Source organism: Gavia stellata, chromosome Z (assembly GCF_030936135.1).
Source record: "Gavia stellata isolate bGavSte3 chromosome Z, bGavSte3.hap2, whole genome shotgun sequence".
NCBI classification, from domain to species: domain Eukaryota; kingdom Metazoa; phylum Chordata; class Aves; order Gaviiformes; family Gaviidae; genus Gavia; species Gavia stellata.
In genome coordinates, this window is record NC_082637.1 from 41,821,158 (window position 1) to 41,842,908 (window position 21,751).

Below are 21,751 nucleotides of genomic sequence, written 5' to 3' on the forward strand. Positions count from 1 at the left end.
CCCTGGATCCTCCTTCTTGCTCTTCTTGAAGACAAGAGTGACCATTGCTTTTCTCTAGTCCTCAGGCAAATCTTCCAATTGTCACAGTTGTTCAAAGATTATGGGGCGGCCTTGCAATGACATCAGCCAACTCCCTCAGCATTTGTGAGTGCATCCCATCAGTGCCCATGGACTTCTGTATGTCCAGTTTGTTTGAGTATTCCCTGACCTGATCGTCTTCCACCAAGGGTATGACTTCCTTCCTCCAGACTTTATGTTTTGCAGATAATAAAACATAAATCCATAAACATTGAACTCTAGACCAAGCACTATTCTGTTTTTTAAAAATAAATGTGATCATGAACTTACTCAACCTAAAACTCCTACTGGGAATAACATAGTTTTCCATAAATACTTAAATCTGGTTTATATTCAGGTTCATGCATAGTCCAGTGCTGCATCTGGGATAGATCTGAATGTGCCAGGTTCATCTGAATCTTTGAGAAGTTGTTTCTCTGTTTTCAGTGACCCCACTGTTAACACATTTAACATAACCTTACTCAAACCTGTTTTATCCCTTTGTTTGCTATGTAACTATACAGTTTCCATCGTTTGCTATCTAACTATACAGTTTCCATCTACCTTGTCTGTGTTCTGATGTCATCATGAAAAAGAACATAGCAAGAAGAGAATGAATGCAATTTACTTCAATATATAAAGGGGGCTTATAAGAAAGATGGAGAGAGACTTTTTATGAGGGCCTGTAGTGACAGAACAAGGGGCAATGGTTTTAAATTGAAAGACGATAGCTTTGGATTGGGCATAAGGAAGAAACTCTTTATGATGAGCATGGTAAGACACTGGAACATGTTGCCCAGAGAAGTTGTGGATGACCCATCCCTAGAAGTGTTCAAGGTCAAGTTGGACGGGGCTTTGAGCAACCTGACCTGGTGAATGATGTCCCTGCCCATGGCAAGGGGTTGGACTAGATGATCTTTAAAGGTCCCTTCCAAACCAAACCATTCTATGATTCTATGATTCTATTTCATCATCACAAACTCCTGACTGTAAGAAAGGCAAGTGATAGAATCAGTAGAGGCAGAACAAGCAAGTCATTTCTTACCTGAGATGCTCAAGTCTGGTTTTGTGAGAGCTATTATTCTCCCTTACTATGGGTCTTCTTTCTGTGTTTGTGCCATTCCAGGTGGTGTCTGCAATATTATCAAATAGCATATTTTTTTCTTTTCTTTTTCCTGTTCACTTTGTGTTAAATAGAATGCAGGAACTATGAAATTTGTAAAACCAGCTAGTGGGAATTTCTTTGTGTTCGCCCTGTTTCAGAAAATATCAGTCTAAAATGCAATGATATTTTTAAGAATACCACAAGTGAAACACCAGTACTATTTTTATTCATAAAAATATTTTACCCAAATACATTAGACTTCAGATACCAGTTGGGTACTTCTCCCCATCTGTAACCTACTTTTGAATAGAGCTTAGCAATATGAGGAGAATACTGAATAATTGGCACGTTAACTGAGTTCAGCTACGAGCTTTTTCTTTTGGATGGAATCTAAGTAGGTTATACAAAACTGTGTCTATTAAACTCTAAATCAATGTAGTACATCCAAATTGTGTGCAGAATGCTGGTTTTTCAGTGTCTTAAATTCTCACTCAATGCAGACTGATACGGATTTATTTTCTACATATCAGAATGTGTGTATATATGTACTAAGCACTGCTGTGAGTTTTTAAGTTTATTTGAAAGTTTGTTTCCAGAGTAGAAGAACTATGTCTGGAGGTGAAGGACAAAAAATAGCTCTCTGCTTGGCGCCAATACCTCTTGGCTTGGCGCCAATCCATCCTCTCAGTGATATCCTTAAGAGTGTTGGACAATTGCATATCTGCCCAACAGGTCCTTTTGTATTGGGTTTCACAGGATTGTGATGTGCCTGCCTTCCCTCCTCATTATTTATCTTTCCTAATTGATTTCACATAGCAGAAAAAAGAACCATTTTTTATATTAATCAAGGTGCAGTACCTCTTTGCAATGTCAATGTATGTGTGTCCTTGAAAAGACAAGAGACAAGAAGGTTGAATATGCCTTATTTTAAGTCCTGGTTATAGGCTTTCCTCATTAAAAGGTGGCCATTTCACTCACCTAGGGTAGTCATTTGGTGCATGTTGTAACTGTAAGCAAGACCTCGCTAGGCTGCAGTGGAATAAGGCTGCCAGCACAACACAGAGAGCTATGCCTGCACTGCCTTGCAAGAGGTGCTGCCTGCAACTGTGTGATGTACCAAGAACAGGTCAGAAGGAACTGTAAAGCATATCTTGAAGTAAAGATGTCTTTGGAGCTAAATCAGTTTTGAGGCCTCAGTATCTCATCTCTCTCATTGAAGTTCCAAGGGGAAGGTGTCGTGTTAAAAGGAATGCAGTTTTGAAATTTGTCTGTCAGAGTCCCAGGACTTTCACTGATTCATTTATCAGAGCCCCAGCAAAAGGACTTGCACTGACCAGATGCACAAAAATCGGAATTAGTTATTTTATTGAAAGCGACAGAAACAGATTCGAGATTGCTGTTGATAAATTCACTAACTACAGTAGTGCTACTAATTAAGGTTAATATTGCTAGCAAACTTGACAGTAATACAAGAACCTGGGGATAACTTTCACCCAGAGGGTGAGAGGTGCAGCGCTTTCCCAGAGAGGCGTCCCTGCCTGGGGTGGAGGAAGAGAACGCAGCCCCTCGACTGGTCCGTCAGGTATCAAGGTTCTTCTCTCCCACTTTAACAATCATTTTCTCCATCTTTTATCCCCAAAACTAGGAGGTTCCCCCCGCCATATGTGACGTGTAGCATGATTTGGGTGGAGAGACGAGTGCTATAGTCATATATTTTTAGCATGATCTCTGTAATCTTCATTAGCGTACGGAGGGGTGTGAGTTGTAATATGCATTTCACCAGTAATGAGGCAAAGGTCAGTTATCGGACACGAAGCCTTTTGAAGAAACAAAGAACACCTCATATTCCTGTTATTTTACTGTCTTTGCTGACCACAAGCAGGGCTGTCCTGCCTCCACAGGGCCCCCTCCTTATCTGCACCCTGTGTTAGCCAGGCGGGTCTCCACTCCCCCGGGTCGCACAAGAGATAGCAACGCCAGTCTTAACAGTTCTTTGTGCACAGGAATCCCACCTTATTATCCAAATTCCACAGAAGGCAAGGCAGATATGCAGTTACCCACTGAGCTGAGGTTTCAGCATTATGAATATCAGATATGCAGAATTAATGCGGGTGGGGTTTTTTTAAGTTTGCCATAACTTTAATATCAAGGACTACATATTGCCTTGGTCTGAAAAGTCTTGAACAGAGTATTAAGAATGAACAAGGTGGCTGCCTTTCACTACAAGCAAATAAAATTCTGAGTAGTAAGCTGAGTAAGTTCCCAGGACTTTTTATATCTTAACGACAAACAAGCTATGTACATGGGATAATCTACATGAGAAGGTAGCTTAAATGCAACCTTCCCCATGTGGTGAATTGGAAGAATTATTTGGCTGCTTATCACTATTGGCCCTAATTTAAAGGTGAGGTTCTCCAGGCTCTGAAGCACTTAATTTCTCATTTACTTGAAAATGTGTTAAACAGCACTGAGGGGTAAGAACATAAGATCGATCATAAACAGCCAAACTTAGTCCCTACTGAGCCCTAAGTGAATATCCTACTTGTTAATAACTCTCCTCCACATAAAGCCAAAGTATTTTTGACTCTGTAGTCAAGGATGCCTTCTCATTTCATTGTCTTGCATAAAAGCACAAGCTGGAAGTAAAACAACTGTAAAGCACAACTATTTGTAGGATCATTCAGTAGTTTTTAATCCTCAGAGATTTTTTTTTTATTAAATGCTGAATTTAAAATGAGAAAAATGAAACACTGTGTTAAAACTATGTCACTTCTTAGACAAATATTTCCTTACAGAATGGGAAATGACTTGCAATATTTGAATGCAGTCTTCAAGCTGAGGTTATAGCATATTAACTCCTCCATCCGTTCTACTCCTGCAAGCATGAGACCCTTAAGGTATTCAATTCAATGCCATAAAAATGTATTTCTTGCCCAATGTTCACAAGGAAACATAAACCATTCTCTGTGCTTTAAATGAGCATCCTCATATGAGAATCATTAAAGATTGCCTTCAGATTGATCTGTCTCTGCATCCACTATGGCATAGTTTTGAGGCTTCATAACTGAAGTATATTACTTAAATCTCTTTTTTTCTAATAGGGAAAATATAAAGATTTTTCACTTTGAGCAAAAGGGATCATAATGTAGATATGATGTGGGTCTTCTGTATCCCCCATGGTGTCTACCACATCATGGGGCATCATGGGTACTATCACATCTGAATTATTTTGTAAGAATGTTTTCACATGGCATATTTTGATATCACTATCTTTCTCTTGTAACAAAGTACTTTGCAAATCAAAAGCTGGATAGAAGAAGGCAATTTCTCTGTTGAAATACAATCATCTCTCATTTGGTGAAGCGACAACCTTTTAATAAACATAGTCAGGGACAAATGGTGCGGAAGAACAACCACCAGTGAAGAGCTGCAAGTAAAGCTGATTCCTCATAAAAGCACCCAGAAATCATCACTGTTTGAATAGAATGAAGGAATAATTACATTTCTTTTCTGTCTCTTCTCATAATAATGCTATGCAAAATGCATGGATTTAAAAAGTATGAGAAATTCAGTCAGTCCCACAGAGTTGCACAACTGTGTCTTATTTGTAATTCCAACCCAAGAAAATACCAGCAGAGCCTCTGGTCATGTTTCTTACATACAGTGTGATTGTCTAAAGTACAAATCATAATTCAAACAGAAAATCGCTTAAGCTTCCCATAAAGGAGGGCAGGGAATAGTTTTCACATCACATTGATATTTTACGGATATATTTTCTTTATCCTGAATAAAAAGAATAATTTAAAAAAAAAAATTTACAAATGAAAAGTTAGAAACCGATTATGTGCTGTTCATTGAATGGAGTGTTTCATTTAGAGAATTTCAAAGCATTTTGATAACAATGAGTTTAAAAAACTCTATAATGAACATGCATTTTGAAATTGGGTTAGAGCATAATCTTTATAAATTTCTAGTACATTGTACAACTCCAGTACTACAAATCTCTGGAGAAAAAAGCCTAAATAATTTAGGGAGCTGGCAATAGGCCAGATCTTTCAAATCCTCTCCAATGTTCACTACAAAATCATATGCCATGAGATTGAAAGACTCTAATGTTATTGAGGGGAATGTCTATTATGACTTCAAAAATTTTTTTTCTGAGGAGGGAGGATGCCAAAATGCTGTCATCTGTCTCTTCTGCATCAGCCAAAGCAGTGAATGGAGTTCTGCTATGCTGTTTAATCTTCCAGCATATTTTGGACAGAAATAGAATGTCATTTTATTTACTTTGCCACTTCAGTGTTTTTAAGTGGCCTCTCCTGATGGATCCAAGGCACCTTTCTCCCTTTTTTCCTGTGGTAAAGCCATACAGGTCAGTTCTGATGATCTGATGCATCAAGAGTAATGTTGGCATCTTCTTAAAAAAAAAAAATCACTCATAACAATAATTACAAATACATTTTTCTTCTGAAACTGAATGTAGATATCCTTAGTTCTACTTTAGATGCCGGATTTTTGACAGTAGGTATCTAAATTCCATCAGCAATCCAGCTCCTCTGGGAAAAAAAAGAAGTTGGATACCTGGACTTGTAGGAAAATGGGCTTATCTTATGTATTTAGGGAATGAAAGAACAGATTTGAACTATATGGGGAACAAAAGAAAAGAACAGGTTAAATTGTCTTTTTGTAGGACATTTCATTTAGGCAGCAGCAAGTTACCTGCAGTATTGCTTCCATGCAAATTAAAAGGAATTCAGGGAATCATGATATCAAAATGCCCCAAACAGGACTTTATAGGTATGTTGCAAAATATTTTCTGAACTGAAGCCTAGCAGAAAGATTATAAAAATGCTATCTTCATCTGACACTATCCAGTTTTCTTAGGGTAGGAGTATGCTGACTTTAAAGGAAGTCATAATCATAGAGTTTCAGTGTGGTAAAGTGGATGGTTTTATGCTTATGGAGCTCTACACATATGAGGGTTCGTAATCCATGACAGAGGCTGCTGAATATGCTGTTCCCAAGTTAGTGGCTGAGAATCTCCTGTGTTCTAGGTTAGACCTCTAATCACAAGACTCAAGAAGCTATCTCTTTTCCCCTGAATCTAAAATTAGGAATCTGTGATTTTAAAAAACGTGTCCTAAAGTTGTATGTGTAACAAATGTGGTTCTCTTTGCATAGTGGATAAATCATCACCCTACCTGCAAGTCCCAGTTATTTTGCTCACAGTAGTCTGTGAAGTTACTTGTTTTACATGCATTGGATTTGGCATATGCATCATAGATTGAGCCTTTAATAACCTGGCACAGTTTGTATTTGTCCCAGCTGGGTTACACAATTGGGAACTTTGATCTGATACATTCTAACATTTACAGATTCCTAAGGAGTAAATGTGATACAGTCTTGATATGACTGATTTCAGTTTACACAAAGCTTAACTCAGCTATGATTACTTTATCAGAAAGCTTGCTATTATTGTCTCTATTTCTGATTACAATCACTTCAAGTTTTTCACCTCACAAAAACAGTGAACAGGCTTGCTGTAGAATTGCAGACCAATGAGATGTTAAAAAAAATTACTTAGAAAGGCTAGGAAACTGCATAAATCAAATGTTGACAACAGGAAGTTTCTGAGCAGTGGAACTTCAACAGATGTGTGCCCCTGTAGTTAGGGAACCACTTCTTGATACTTTTTCTTTAAAAAAAAAAAACCTCCATCTTTCATAGGGAGTTTGCTTTACATGCTGTTTAAACTTATGATACGATACAGTTTCTGACAGCTTTAATTCAGGAAAGGAAACTGATGGCTGCTTATTGAAGCCTCAGAAGTTAGTTCTGCTTTCACTCAATGCTTATGAAAGCAAATTTCTCTTGCTTTCTGTGTCTGTTAGCCTGAGACAGAGCCAATGAACTGAAATGTCAGGTTTGGATTCTACACTTTTTTAAGGAAAATTAAATTATTATGAGAAAACAGGATGGTTTTCATCCCCGGATCTTTGGAAATGTTTTCTGAAGTTCTCTAATTTCAGATTCTTCCAATTCCATGTATTTTTTCACATACTTCATATACTTTCCACACTTTTTCATGTACTTCACTTCCATATATCATTTCCAAAGGAAATTAGAGCTTTATTTAAATCGCTTTTTAGATTCTCCAGTTGATGTTTTTAGGAAACTTGTTCTTAGTGATTAACCCCTTTTTTCTTTCTTAGCATAGTTCTGAACCACTTGTATTTACAGGGATAGCACCATTTTATTAAGACCAGCCTTCTTGATAAAAGCAAATTTCCAACTGATTTTTTATAAGAGCCTAAAAAAGGGGCTTCAGAATTTATATGATATATGACCTACTAATCTGCAACTCAAAGTGTGCTAGTGCTTTTCAGGGTGTCAGCCTTTCCAGGTTGATTCTCTTTAACATGGAGTGAATCTACATTTCTACCTGTGCCCTGACATCTTTTTTCATGTGGAGTGCTTCACTGGATGGCTACAAACTCTTCAGAAAGGACAGGCAAGGAAGGAGAGGCAGTGGGGTAGTCCTGTATGTCAAGGAGTACTTTGACTGTCTAGAGGTTAACGAAGGTGATGATAGGGTTGAGTGTCTGTGGGTAAGAATCAGGGGAAAGGCCAACAAGGCAGATATCATGGTGGGAGTCTGTTACAGACAACCCAATCAGCTGGGAGAAATCTCACCATCACTAGCCCTTGTTCTCATGGGGGACTTCAACTTACCTGATGTCTGCTAGGAAATACAATACAGCAGAGAGGAAACAGTCCAGGAGGTTACTGGAGCATGTGGAAGATAACTTCCTGACACAGCTGGTGAGTGAACCAACTAGGGAAGGTGCCCCGCTGGACCTGTTGTTTGTGAACAGAGAAGGCCTTGTAGGGAATGTGACGGAGGGAGGCCGTCTTGGGCACAGCGGTCATGAAACGATAGTTTTCGATTGCCAGAGAAGTAAGGAGGGGGGTCAGCAGAACTGCTGCCTTGGACTTCCAGAGGGCTGACTTCCGCCTGTTTAGGAGCCCGGTGGACAGAGTCCCTTGGGAGGCAGTCCTGAAGGTCAGAGGAGTCCAGGAAGGCTGGACATTCTTCAAGAAGGAAGTCTCAAAGGTGCAGGAGCAGGCCGTCCCCATGTGCTGGAAGATGAGCCAGCAGGGAAGAAGACCGGCCTGGCTGAAGAGAGACCTTTGGGTGGAACACAGGAAAAAGAAGAGAGTTTATGAACTCTGCAAGAAGGGGCAGGCAACTCAGGAGGACTAGAAGGATGTTGTGAGGTGTTGCAGGGAGGGCAATTAGAAGGGCCAAAGCCCAGCTAGAACTTAACCTGGCAACGACTGAAAAAGACAACAAAAAACATTTCTATAAATATATTAGCAATGAAAGGAGGGCTAAGGAGAATCTTCATCCCTTGCTGGACGCGGGGGGAAACAGAGTGACAAAGATTGAGGAAAAGGCTGAGGTACTTAACACCTTTTTTGCCTCCGTCTTTAACAGTAAGACCAGTTGTTCTCCAGATGCCCAGCCCCCTGAGCTGGTAAACGAAGCCCCCACAATCCAAGGGGAAATGGTTAGCGACCTACTACACCACTTAGACACCCACAAGTCTATGGGACTGGATGGGATCCACCCAAGGGTACTGAGGGAGCTGGCGGAATTGTTCACCAAGCCACTTTCCATCATCTGTCCTGGCGAACCAGGAAGGTCCCAGTGGACTGGAGGTTAGCAAATGTGATGCCCATCTTCAAGAAGGGCCGGAAGGAGGATCTGAGGAACTACAGGCCTGTCAGCCTGACCTTGGTGCCTGGGAAGGTTACGGAGCAGATCATCTTGAGTGCCATCACGCGGCACATACGGGACAACCAGGCGATCAGGCCCAGTCAGCGTGGGTTTATGAAAGGCAAGTTCTGCTTGACTAATCTGATCTCCTTCTACGACAAGGTGAACTGCTTCATGCACAAGGGAAAGGCTGTGGATGTAGTCTACCTAGACTTTAGCAAAGCCTTTGACACCAGTTCCCACAGCATTCTCCTGGAGAAACTGACTGCTCATGGCTTGGATGGGTGCACTCTTCGCTGGGTAGAAAACTGTCTGGATGGCCCAGAGGGCTGTGATGAATGGAGTTAAATCCGGTTGGTGGCCAGTCACAAGTGGTGTTCCCCAGGGCTAATATTGGGGCCAGTTTTGTTTAGTATCTTTATCAATGATCTGGATGAGGGGATCGGGTGCCCCCTCAGTAAGTGTGCGGATGACACCAAGTTGCATGGGTGTGTTGACCTGCTTGAGGGTCGGAAGGCTCTGCAGAGGGATCTGGACAGGCTGGATCGATGGGCCCAGGCCAATTGTATGAGGTTCAACAAGGCCACGTGCCAGGTCCAGCACTTTGGCCACAACAACCCCATGCAGTGCTACAGGCTTGGGGACGAGTGGCTGGAAAGCTGCCCTGCAGAAAAGGACCTGGTAGTGTTGATTGACAGCCAGCTGAATATGAGCCAGCAGTGTGCCCAGGTGGCCAAGAAGGCCAACAGCATCCTGGCCTGTATCAGAAACACTGTGGCCAGCTAGGGAAGTGATTGTCCCGCTGTACTTGATGCTGGTGAGGCCACACCTCGAATCCTGTGTTCAGTTTTGGACCCCTCACTACAAGAAGGACATTGAGGTGCTGGAGCATGTCTGGAGAAAGGCAATGAAGCTGGTGAGGGGTCTGGAGCACAAGTCTTATGAGGAGCAGTTGAGAGAACTGGGGTTGTTCAGTGTGGAGAAGAGGAGGCTGAGGGGAGACCTTATCGCTCTCTACAACTACCTGAAAGGAGGTTGCAGAGAGGTGGGTGCTGGTCTCTTCTCCCAAGTGACAAGTGATAGGACAAGAGGAAATGGCCACAAATTGCACCAGGGGATGTTTAGATTGGATATTAGGAAAAATTTCTTCACTGAAGGGCTTGTCGGACATTGGAACAGGCTGCCCAGGGAGGTGGTTGAATCACCATCCCTGGAGGTTTTTAAAAGATGTATGGATGAGGTGCTTAGGGACATTGTTTAGTGGTGGACTTAGCAGTGTTAGGTTTATGGTTGGACTTGATGATCTTAGAGGTCTTTTCCAACCTAAATGATACTATGATTCTTTGATTCCCATGTGCTTGCAACCTCTTTGCTTCTATTCAAGACGTCAGGTTGTTTTTTCTTATAACGCCCACACAGAAAGCCCTCTGCTGTCAGCTCTTATTGCTGCCCACCAAGGGGGTTGGAGGTTTTAACTCATCGTATGTTGCCTTTTTGTGAGGGAAGCAGTAAATGCAGTGTTGTCACCTCTCCAGTATCCTAGGAAAAAGCACATCTGGGGCCATACTGCTCCTTGATGAAAAGAGGAAATAGAGAGGTAGACTCTCCATTCAAGAGAAGTCTGTAATAAAGTAGAAGACAACAGGAGCCAGGCATAGAAAGAACAGTGATCCACAGCATGGTCTGAAACCCCATGTAAACTCATTTTAATCCAAACATATTGACATATGCTTTACAGGCTTCTTTGTGAAGTGGAAGTGCTACTCAACAGGGATATTTACAGTCAAAGGCAAATTCAGAGAGTAGAGAACATATGCACTCCATATGCCAGGCCTTGTATATTCCTCTATGCGTCACTACACCTCTTTCCCATTGCCATTCATTGTCTCTTCTTCTGGCATGTTTGCTGTAGGTATAAAGACTAGATAGTTAAATCACATTTGAAATTCAATTGTATAATGAATATCCTACACTCTCATTTGGGCTTTCTTGCTGCAGAGAAGTACAGGCAACTTTTACCAACAGTATGAAATAAACAGGGATTTGGTCATTGTTCTCCCAAAGCAACTGCCATAAGCTAACAATGACTTTTAGACACTGTGCTGCTTCTGATAATTCTTCGCAGCTGCTGCAGGGCTAAATCTTTGTTTGTCTTCTGTCATAAGATATGAGTCATGAAGATTCTCTGATTTTCATTCCCCCAGATGATCAACAATGACTTATCCTGTAAAACATTCTGACTCAACTAATTTGAAACACTCAGTTACAGTTTTTAAGTGAGAAAAATGCTACAGTGTAGAAGCTTTCATACATCAAAGCATACATGTTCTAAATTATTTTGTAAGACATCAAGAACAGCAATGTTTCACCCAGAACAGTCCTGATGAACAGGCTGTTTGATATCAAGGGGTAGGGTTCAAGTACTAATATTCCATGTAATATTACTATCTATTTCTGCTGTTGGGCTGCTTTTTGCAAGTACTAACATTAGCACTGAGGAGGAATATAAAAATGGTTACTCTTTAAACTCCTGGAAGATCAGCATGAACAAAAGTAAAATGGTTTCTTTGAGTGGACTCGGGAACAGAAAATTTTTTTTGTTTGTTTTCTTACCTGGTCCTGTGCAGCATCAATAAGGTGAATTGAAACTGTTGGGATATTCAAGCTAAAATTAAAAATACTGACAACACAAATGCTCCCAGCTTCATGAAATGAACCATGAGTTGAATTCTGCTAACTCACTGACAGAAAGGGGTCTTCAGTTCTCCTAGAAGTGTTGGTCTCCCTCAAATCCAGACTGTCAGTGTGGTTCTTGTTTTTGTTAGAAAATAGCAATATCTGTTCATATTACAAATACCAACAGAGCTGATAGTTTGAATGACGTTCTGTCATGCAATATGTGGGAACTGAAATAAAAGCTTTGGAGATGAGGGACCCCAACAGGATCAATGTGTTTTTCTAGAACAGTGTTTTCCAATTTGTCTCTGATCGTTTCAGAAGTTCCTGTCCTTCAAACCTGTCCAAAACAACCTGCAGTGATTTGTTATCTAACTGTTATTTGTTTGACCCTTGGCTGAAGTTGCAATGTTCCCTCATATCTGTTTTTCTACTTTAGTTTTTCTTTTCGAATTTCAGACTTATCAACGAGTCTTTGAGGGACCAGCTGTTAGTTACCATACAGAAGACTTTCACATACACCCGAACCCAGGCACAGCACCTCTTCATTATTCTCATGGAGTGCATGAAGAAGAAGGAGCTGGTATGTTCACACTTTCCTTAGAGGCAAAGAGAGAGCTCTATGCATTGTTTTGATCAAGTCTCTCAGGTGCCTGTCAAAGGATTTCACAAATCTGATCACTGTAATCCAGACTCTAGAAGGATATTATATCATGCTGACTTTTGTTTGCTTTACTCTATATTTTCTCATCTAAAGTGATTAATCAAACAGATCCAGTGCCTTTGTAAATTCCTCTACTTTTCCTTTGACAGGACAAAATCCAGCTAGTAGAGTATGGATATTATTATTTTTCAGTCATCCTCAGGCATATAATGATTAAAATTCTACCTCATTTAACCACAGAAATCCTCAGAAGGAAGCACAATTTTTTATCTGTCACTGGAATCATATTTTAAAGATGCTGTAGAGTTGCACAAGCATCACTAGGGCTATTATTTTATTATGGAGATGTGTGACAGGAAAAGAAAACAGCTTGTCTCCAAGGCTCCTATTCTGCAGTGGCAAGGCTATCCCTTTAATGCATACTTTCTGAAGAATACAAGATCTTTCAACAATTTCTGGGACCTCCATGAGGCTGCTTTTGCAGAAACATTTCTGAAGCAAAATCACGTTGTAAAAAACTTGGAATTCAATTCCAGGGGGTTTTATTTCTTACCAACTGGCTGAATAGACGTGCTTCAATTTTGTAGCTTAATCTTTCTTCTAAGCTTTGTTTTCGGTTCATATCGCAGCTTCCTGGAATTCCAGGCTGATGACAGTCTGCAACACTTTGTGTAGGGTACCACTCAAGAGGAAAGATTGACTCAGTTGTTTTACAGAATTTTCATTTTCTGAAATGGTTTGAGGTTTTTTTTACTTCATCCTCTGCAGTGCCTTTTAATTTTAGTTGAAAATATGGTATAGAGTAATTAATACCACTGGAGGGGAACGGGGAAAAATGGTTGGGAAGTGTTAAAAAAAAAAAGGCTGCCCTTCTAGACAGAGTTTTGCAAAACAGAAGATCTTTCTTTATATGGTTTAACTTGCCAAAAGCGCAGTGTGCTGTTCAGTAACCAGCAGTTCGTGCATCCATCAAAAAGTGGTCAGCCTTCCTCATACATAAATAATCATTTGCATGTACCACAATCACCTGGCATATACCTTGGACAATGGCAGAGAGAAGAGGATCCTACGGACAACTTTTCAGGGAAGACATGACAGCAGCATGCAGTTCCACTATGCCTTTGCAGTGTAGATTGTTGATGGAACTGGACATACAGCAGTACCTGCCTCCTTCTTCCTCCCACAATCATAATTCAAGCTGTACAGCAGACTTTAAACACCCATTAGCTATTCACAAGCAGTCAGTGCAGCCCATAAGCCCATAGACTAGTTAAACCTTCCCTAGCTGAACTACATCAAGATAGAGAGTTTTTTCTTTCTTTTTCTTTTTTTTTCTCCAAAATCTCCTTTGCATTAAAGACTCTCAGAAAAATATGACTGTGCTACAGAAATACTTTTCCTATCCATTTATAATTGTCAAGATGTACCATGACCTCCATGGCACTTGAGCTTGCTTTACATGTGTAGTACATTTGTGCCTCAGTCTACCTTGATGTTGAATTTGCTGTAACATTTTTTATCAATGATTAGCAGAGAGAACCTCCTTAGGGAAACAGCATTAATTCTTTTATGCCCATTTCTGTTACAATAATAATAATAATAATAATAACAACAACAACAACAACAACAACAACAACAACAACAACAACAACAACAACAACAACAACAACATATAGGACCTACTTGTGAACCAGTGTTCTGCATGCAAACATAAAAAACATGCTTAGTGATAGAAGGTGGAAGAAAGAAGCGGGGAAGGGAGGGAGAGAGAGAGGGAGAGCAAAAGGGAGGGCAAAAGGGAGGCAGGAAGGCAGGAAGGAGGAAAGGCAGGAAGGTAGGAAGGTAGGAGGGAACGAAGAATAGAAAGTAGAGGCAGACATTGAATTATCAAGACTGGAAAAATCCAATTCTAGATTGTTCCAGATGTCTAAATCCAGAACTCCTTGTCAGGCCTTGAACAAACTCTGCTACTGCAAATTAACTGTGAAGTTTTTGTCTGCATTATTCACATCAAGATTTTTATTCCAAGCAAAGTTGTGCATATTTTACAAGTTTCTCTGCAGACATGTAACCTCTGTCACCACTGACATTCTTTACCTACACATCTTGTGAATAGCTATTAGCAAGGAGACGGTTGCCCAAAATTAGGTGTTCTGAATTTGAATTTATATCACTAACCCAACCATATGTAAAGAGAATACATTAAAGTAAGTGTTTCTCTCTGGTACCTCAGCTGTACTCAGAATGTTAATTTTAGCAGTGGTATGCTAGAAAGATTTTATGTCTGAGGTGTGATCACTAGACTAATGGTGTCCTTTAAGGCTCATAACCTTGTATATGAATGTAAAAGAAAGGTGACACTCATAATGATGAAGACAGCATTACCAGAGGAGATGGAAGACCTTGGAGATGTGAAGTATTCCCAGGAGTGAGTGGTGACTTCGCTGGTTCTACAAAGCCAGATGTTTCATATTTCCACATCTGTTCCAGCTGTTGTCCTTCCTCAGGCTTGACTTTCTGATTTGGTTGTGCATAAGACGAAAGACTGATGAACTGACTTCATCATTAGTCTGATCTCCCCTCTCCCTAAAGAAACAAATAGAAGGAAGATGCAAAAGATTGTCTCAGAGAGCTCAGCACCAGACAAATTGATCATGGCTATTTTCCCTAAGTTCACGGTCAGTGTGCCTGACTGTCTGACTTTGTGGCTGCTGAATTCATAAGGAACAATGTAGACAGTGCAGGAGAGGCTTGTCATACTACAGCGTGCCGCTAAACAATTACGTGCAAACAGGGTACAGGCAGGAAGATGCTTTTATAGTAAAGTACATAAATACAGATGAATTACAGATGTGGAGAGAGAAAATAAAATGCAAGTTAATCTCTGGAAAGGAACAAAAATCTATCTTTGAAATATTTTTTCCTACTCTACCTACTTAGAACGTGTAAAAAGACTGGCATGTCTTTTATAAATTTGACATAAGTGTGGTGGGCAGGGAAAAAGCATAATCATAACAAAAATTACCCACTTCAGAGAGCATCAGATTTTTCAAGTTCTGACATTTTGGACTGCACTCTTAGAGAATGGTGTCTGAATTGTATGCCCAGGGACCATCATTATTATGATGTGCAATGTTCCATTTATTTGATAACGTGTAAATTCATTTGTTGAACAAAATCTGAGTACACAAGCTGGATGATAAGGTGAGGCCATTGCAGAGGAGAGATCTAGGTTTGCAAGACAGCAAATTCCACTTTTCAATTTAATGAGTAGTTTTTATTAAATTGTAAATGTAGCTGTGTTGATACTGCAAGCATCAGAGTTTATATTCAGAAATTTATTTGAACCAAGGTGCTTAATGAGTTCTATGGTATAAAAATCTATTTAAAATGAAGTAGACTATACAAGTCTGTATAACTATAGATTACAAGGGTAGGAGACTGTTTTGTATATTATTTATGGAGATTCTCTATTGTCAGATTTACATAGAATTATTTTTAAAAGTTTATGCCAAGAAGTTCCTAAAATAGAAGCATGAAGGTTCACCAAAGCTAAGTGGGCAGGAGGCAGTATTGTAAAGTCCAGTCGACACTGCTTTTCAAAAAGCACCATGAACATTTTTTCTACATGTTCCCATCTCCTCCATGCAGCTCATGAGAAGCTACCACAGCCCATTTCATGATACCTTGCCTGCCACTAAAAAACAAAAAAAAAAAAAGAAGAAATGGAAGGGAGGGGGAATTTCAGAAAAGAAAGAAGAATTTTTTTGCCTAGGACGTTTGCATTCCATATCAATTATTCCAAAGCTACAACAAGGTGGAATTCCATAAATTCTAAAAAAAAAAGGCTAAGTAGAATGAGACAGTCTTCAAGGGTGTTTTTTGATCTTTCATTCTATTGTGGTTACCTTGCTGATCTCAAAATACAAAGAGGAGGTGAGGGCACTGCCTGAGGACTCAGTTGGGCAAGGACATTTCCCACTGGAGCCCGAGCTTGGCCCCAGAGTCAAGTGGCAGCAAGGAAGGGAATCCTTCAGATAGCAGGCTAAGGAGAGTTCACATCAGACAGTCTCTGAAAACACATTGTGCTGGGTTGTAGTTCAGAAGTCTATTTCCAGCTGTGCAAAGGAGTATTTATTTCTGTCTCAGTAAATAAATTAGCGTCATTATTTTCCCTTAAAGACAGTAATTCTGGTGTTTGAGTTTTTTGACAAATGCAGGCTGCTCCATTCTTTTACGAGTACTTAATCATTTTGCAGCTTAGACTGGCATGTTGCTTGAGTGCTTTGTTCACAAATCACAATGTGAATTTCTCAGAAGCCAGAATGTGCTTTCCAACAAGCTGCGTAGGTCCACCTGTGGAGCTTCATTGGACAGGCACTGGGAAAGGCCCCCTGGCAAGCCAGAAAGGTCGATGCCCCTGAAAACAACCACACTTGTTGCGATGAGATACATTTGTCATAAAACTAATGCTTCCAAAATAGTGCTTTGAGAAGGAATAGACCTAATCTTATATCCATTTATAGAAAAGGCATTTGCCATGAATAAGGCTAGATCCAATCTTAGTACCTTAGTAATCCAAAAATGGCCCATTAACACCAGCAGTAAAGACTGTGTATCACCTGCTGGTTAAGTTTGTTTTCTTATTACTACCATGACCATTTTCTGCTAAATTTGTTTCCTTGATTATTTGAAGGTTCAGTTGCTACATTAAGCAAATTCATAGTGTCATTGCCTACCACTGTATTACAAGAAGGGTTTGCAGAACAAAGAGCGTATGGGTGGTGGGCATAGGTTTGTGTGCATCCATGAATTCCTGGATTTCATTTCCACATAGAGGCAACACACAGAATTTAGTTAGTTTCTTGCTAAAAGAGAAACAATAAAATCCCATCTCTATCTCATGTCAGCAAGTAATGGATATCTTTCACTTGTCTCTTCTTTTCTCTGTATTCGTGTACCTCAGTGTACAGTCACTGTGATGAACATAGTGGCTGTTTGGGAATAGTGTAAACCTTTCTTCTACTTTGTGTTGCTGAGTGTATATATATGGTCATGATGGTTCCAGATGACTTCATGACTAACTTGCAACTCTGGTGCTGTCAGAATAAACAAAGCAGGTGTCATGCTGAAGTAGCTGGGTGCATTGAGCTGAGATCACGCCAGCCTGCATCATGAAGGTGTTTGCTATTTATTGTGGGTTTTTTTCAAAAAGAGATGGATCCAGATTGTCCAGAAATGCACAATGCATGAACAGGCTGTGTTGCAAGGCTAACATTCATACCCTAAGATTATCTTACCAACGCAGGGCTTTGACTCAGCTTATTGGTTACTTACCCAAAGTACTGGGAAGCTGTTGAGTGATTTAGCAGTTTCTTTTCTATTTGAACTACAAATAAGACCTATTCATCTTTGGTGATCTCAGTTTTGTCTGATTGAAAACGCTGGAGCAAACCTGTCTGTGTTTCTGGAAGAGTTTATACTGGGAAGAGCTTGACTTGATCATATACTGGCTGCAAAAAACATTGTGCTTTTCAGCTGCATGTGCAGGCTCAGTGAATTTGTATGCTAATTAAACACCATCTGCAACTGTTTGTTAGCATACTCCTAGATATGTTCTGAATTAAACATTGCCTAAATCAGATGGACTTTTAAGAATTTACCAGCGTATTGTCACTTCATTTCTTCAGCCTTTCCCAAAAGTTAAGAAGTTCATTCAGATCCATTTTTTAAAGAAATTTGGCTTCAAAAACAAATAAATTATTTCAGCTAAATTTTTTTAATGCTGATGGAATCTTTTTTATAGAGGAGGCAGAAGAGGGCTTTGTGACTTCTCAAACAGCAAAAATCAGCTGTAGTTCCTGCAGGAGTATAGTTGCTGTGAACAGCATGTAATTTGGCAGTAGAGAACTACAGCAGGAAAGCATCATGCAACTACGGGCCTGCAGGTTGCTGAAACTCTTGTCTCTCCCATGGAAACACTTTGTGAGATTTCCAGAGTAAAGTGTACTGATGGTAATTAGTCCTCTGTGTCCAAGTGGAGGTGCCAGTCCTCTTCAGCAGTGACTGTAGCAACCCTCCTAATTTTGGTGAAGGTTAAATCTCCTATGCAGTCAGTGCAAATCAATAGGATTAGTCTAGTAAGTAGGCCCTGCCTCTGAAGTAGGTGTTAAGATTATGATTACAGGGTAGTTTTAAATTCTGCAAACCTCATTTGATTTCTTTTCGCTAAAGAGATAAAACCATATTTTGTTTTTTCAGCTGCCAGGAAGTCAGATGAAGTTAGCTGGACTTTGCCATTGACTCCACAGAGAATGAAATCTAATCATAGGACCAGGTTTTTTATTTCAGTAATTCAGACGAGTTCCACAAGCAAAGCAGCTCTGTGTACACATACACGCACATGCACACGCACACACACGCGCGCGCGCGCACACACACACACACACACATGAAAGACAAAGACAGCTATTGTGTTACACTGAAGCCTTGAAAAGCTTTTGATTCTACCAGCTGCTTTTCAACTGCTGTCAGATGATGTAGGGCTTCTGCTAATAGACAGCACAAGAATGTCAAACCTATCACTTCACTGAAGCAAAAGTGTGCAATTTAGGGAGTTATTTGGTCCATCCTGAACCTCTGCTGTGCCATCTTCAGCACAAGTCTGCAGAGACCAATATTCCTTTTGTTGCTTACATTCAGTAAGTAGACATTTTCTGTTTTATTTGGTGCATAATGCCTACACAATTATCACAGATGGAGTCATCTGGTAGTTACTAATGCAACTTACTACAAATCTCTTCTCTTCCTGCGTATTCTGTAATTAAAATTGCAGCTACAGAAATTAAATTTAGAATGTCTCTTTTCTTTCTAAACATATAAGCTTGTGAAAATATCTGTTACTCCATTTACACTATTAACAAGTAATTCTGGGAAATGCACACTGAATCATTATACAGCTGTTAATTGTCCCAGTAATAAAAGTGAAGGCAAAACAGTACTGTGTGACACAGCAACTTCCACATTAGATAATATAGACCAATTTTTGCAATCAGGGAATTGGAAGGGTTCAATGGCGTTTATAAACTCCACAATACTGTTCAGAAACATTTCTTTCTCCCTGGCTCTGTTGTGCCTGGGAAATTGTAATTTCTTTTGCCTTTCTTAGAAAATATAGTCACTCTTTCTGTGGCTTCAGATAGGGTATGGAGACCCATTCATTACTGCTATAATGTCTAACTTAGTCATAGACAAGGAGCTCACTGTATCAGATGCAGGTTCTGCGTAGATATAGCAGCAACTGCAAATTTACTGTCCTATAGGAATATCTTACACTAAGTAAGCTGCCTTTTCCAAGTATTAACTACTTAGTCTCACCAGCAAACCAGCTAGGAAACTAATGGTTTGTGGCTATTTTTGTTGCTCATTTTCTGTGTGTTATCATGACGTTGCTGTCAAGCTGAATACAGAAGAGGCGTATGCCTGCATCATCAATAGCAAAGCAACGTAGGCATCCATGTAATGTCAGACTATTTGAAAATATGTTGCAAAGCAAAACTGGAAATTGAAGCTTAAGATGGAGCAAAAATCCCTGACTTTAACACTATTGCCACCCAACCAACTCACCATACTTCCTTCTAAGGTCAGCATTTTCAGTTCAGATTAGAAGACTTACGTGTGCAAGTCGTGCAGGGCAATGACTTGCAAGACACAATTTTTCAGTATATACAGCAGTATATACTGGGTATATACTCAGTATATACTGAGTTCTTGTGCTCTTAAAGTAACAGAATATTAGGTCTATCCATCTCAGTGATGAACTTTTTACATCACTCATGGCTTTTTTATTAAACTTTACCTTGAAAAACAATTCAGTTTTACATCATTTAGCATTTGTAAGCAAGAGATGGGTTATAGGTTAAATTATCTCACTAAAAGCCCAGAATGACATTAGCTTGCTTGCCTGTTTTTTACAGAAATTGTCCTACCCAGGACTGTTAGCTTAGCAGGAGAGCAGAGACATTGTGGAGCCAAGGTTAGGTGACAAAAGGATCCTCTTTATTCAAGAGTAAAACTCTCTAAGACTGTGGTTTGCTGCCAGTTCTTAGTTTCCCAGAATGAGTTAACAGGACTTGTGTGGGGATACCTACCCACATAAAGACCAGAGATAACTGAGACTCTAAACATAAAACAAAGTTCAAATGGTACACACACAGGTCTTACTCAGAGGGTCAGACACACACATAGATAGTTGACTCTAACCCCTCCAGTCCGTAGCGTGGGTGCCTGCTCATCTGTCAGAAAAGTGCTTTCTGGGAGAAATATCCATTTGGTGGGGTTGTATGGCAGCTAACATCTCCTTTAAAAGCATTTCGTTCAGGCTTCTCCTAGGTATGGGAAACAGTCCTGGCAGTTCCTGGAGTGTGTGGAAGATAACTTCCTGACACAGCTGGTAAAGGAGCCTACCAGGGGAGGTGCCCTGCTTGACCGGCTGTTTAAAAACAGAGAGGGTCTGGTGGGAGAAGTGATGGTCGGAGGCCGCCTTGGGCTTAGCGACCATGAAATGATAGAATTCTCACTTCTTGGCGAAGTAAGGAGGGTGGTCAGCAATACCACTAGGATGGACTTCCGGAGGGCAGACTTCGGCCTGTTCAGGACACTGGTTGAGAGGGTCCCTTGGGAGATGGCCCTGAAGGGCAAAGGGGTCCAGGAAGGCTGGACCTTTTTCAAAAAGAAAACCTGAAAGGCACAGGAGCAGGCAGTCCCCATGTGCCGTAAGAAGAGCCAGCGGGAAGATGACCGGCCTGGCTGAACAAGGAGCTTTTGCTGAGACTCAGAGAAAAAAAGAGAGCTTATCACCTTTGGAAGAAGGGGCAGGCAACTGAAGAAGAGTACAACGACCTCGTTAGGTCATGCAGAGAGGGAATTAGAAAAGCAAAAGCCCAGCTAGAGCTCAACCTGGCCACAGTCATAAGGGATGACAAAAAATGCTTCTATAAATACATTAACAACAAAAAGAGAGCCAAGGAGAATCTTCATCCTTTACTGGATGCGGGAGGGAACATTGTCACCAAGGATGAGGAAAAGGCTGAGGTACTTAATGCCTTCTTTGCCTCCGTCTTCAACAGCCATACCAGGTATCCTCAGGGTATTCAACTCCCTGAGCTGGAAGACAAGGATGGAGAGCAGAACAAACTCCCCGTGATCCAGGAGGAAGCAGTTAACGACCCGCTATGCCACCTGGACACCCACAAGTCTATGGGGCCTGATGGCATCCACCCAAGGGTGCTGAGGGAGCTGGTGCAGGAGCTTGCCAAGCCGCTCTCCGTCATTTATCAACAGTCCTGGTTAACAGGGGAGGTCCCGGATGACTGGAGGCTTGCCAGAGTGACACCCATCTACAAGAAGGGCCGGAAGGAGGATCCGGGGAACTACAGGCCTGTCAGCCTGACCTCGGTGCCGGGGAAGA

General features: G+C 40.6%; 1 protein-coding gene across 1 annotated transcript in view; it reads left to right on the top strand.

Annotated features, from left to right (window-relative positions):
* The window catches only part of TRPM3 (transient receptor potential cation channel subfamily M member 3), a 446,509-nt gene that overhangs the window by 340,970 nt on the left and 83,788 nt on the right, over nt 1–21,751 (top strand). The window contains exon 8 of the mRNA XM_059833677.1: nt 12,078–12,201. Within this exon, the coding sequence (XP_059689660.1) occupies nt 12,078–12,201 (124 nt within the window). The remainder of the gene's footprint in view (nt 1–12,077; nt 12,202–21,751) is intronic.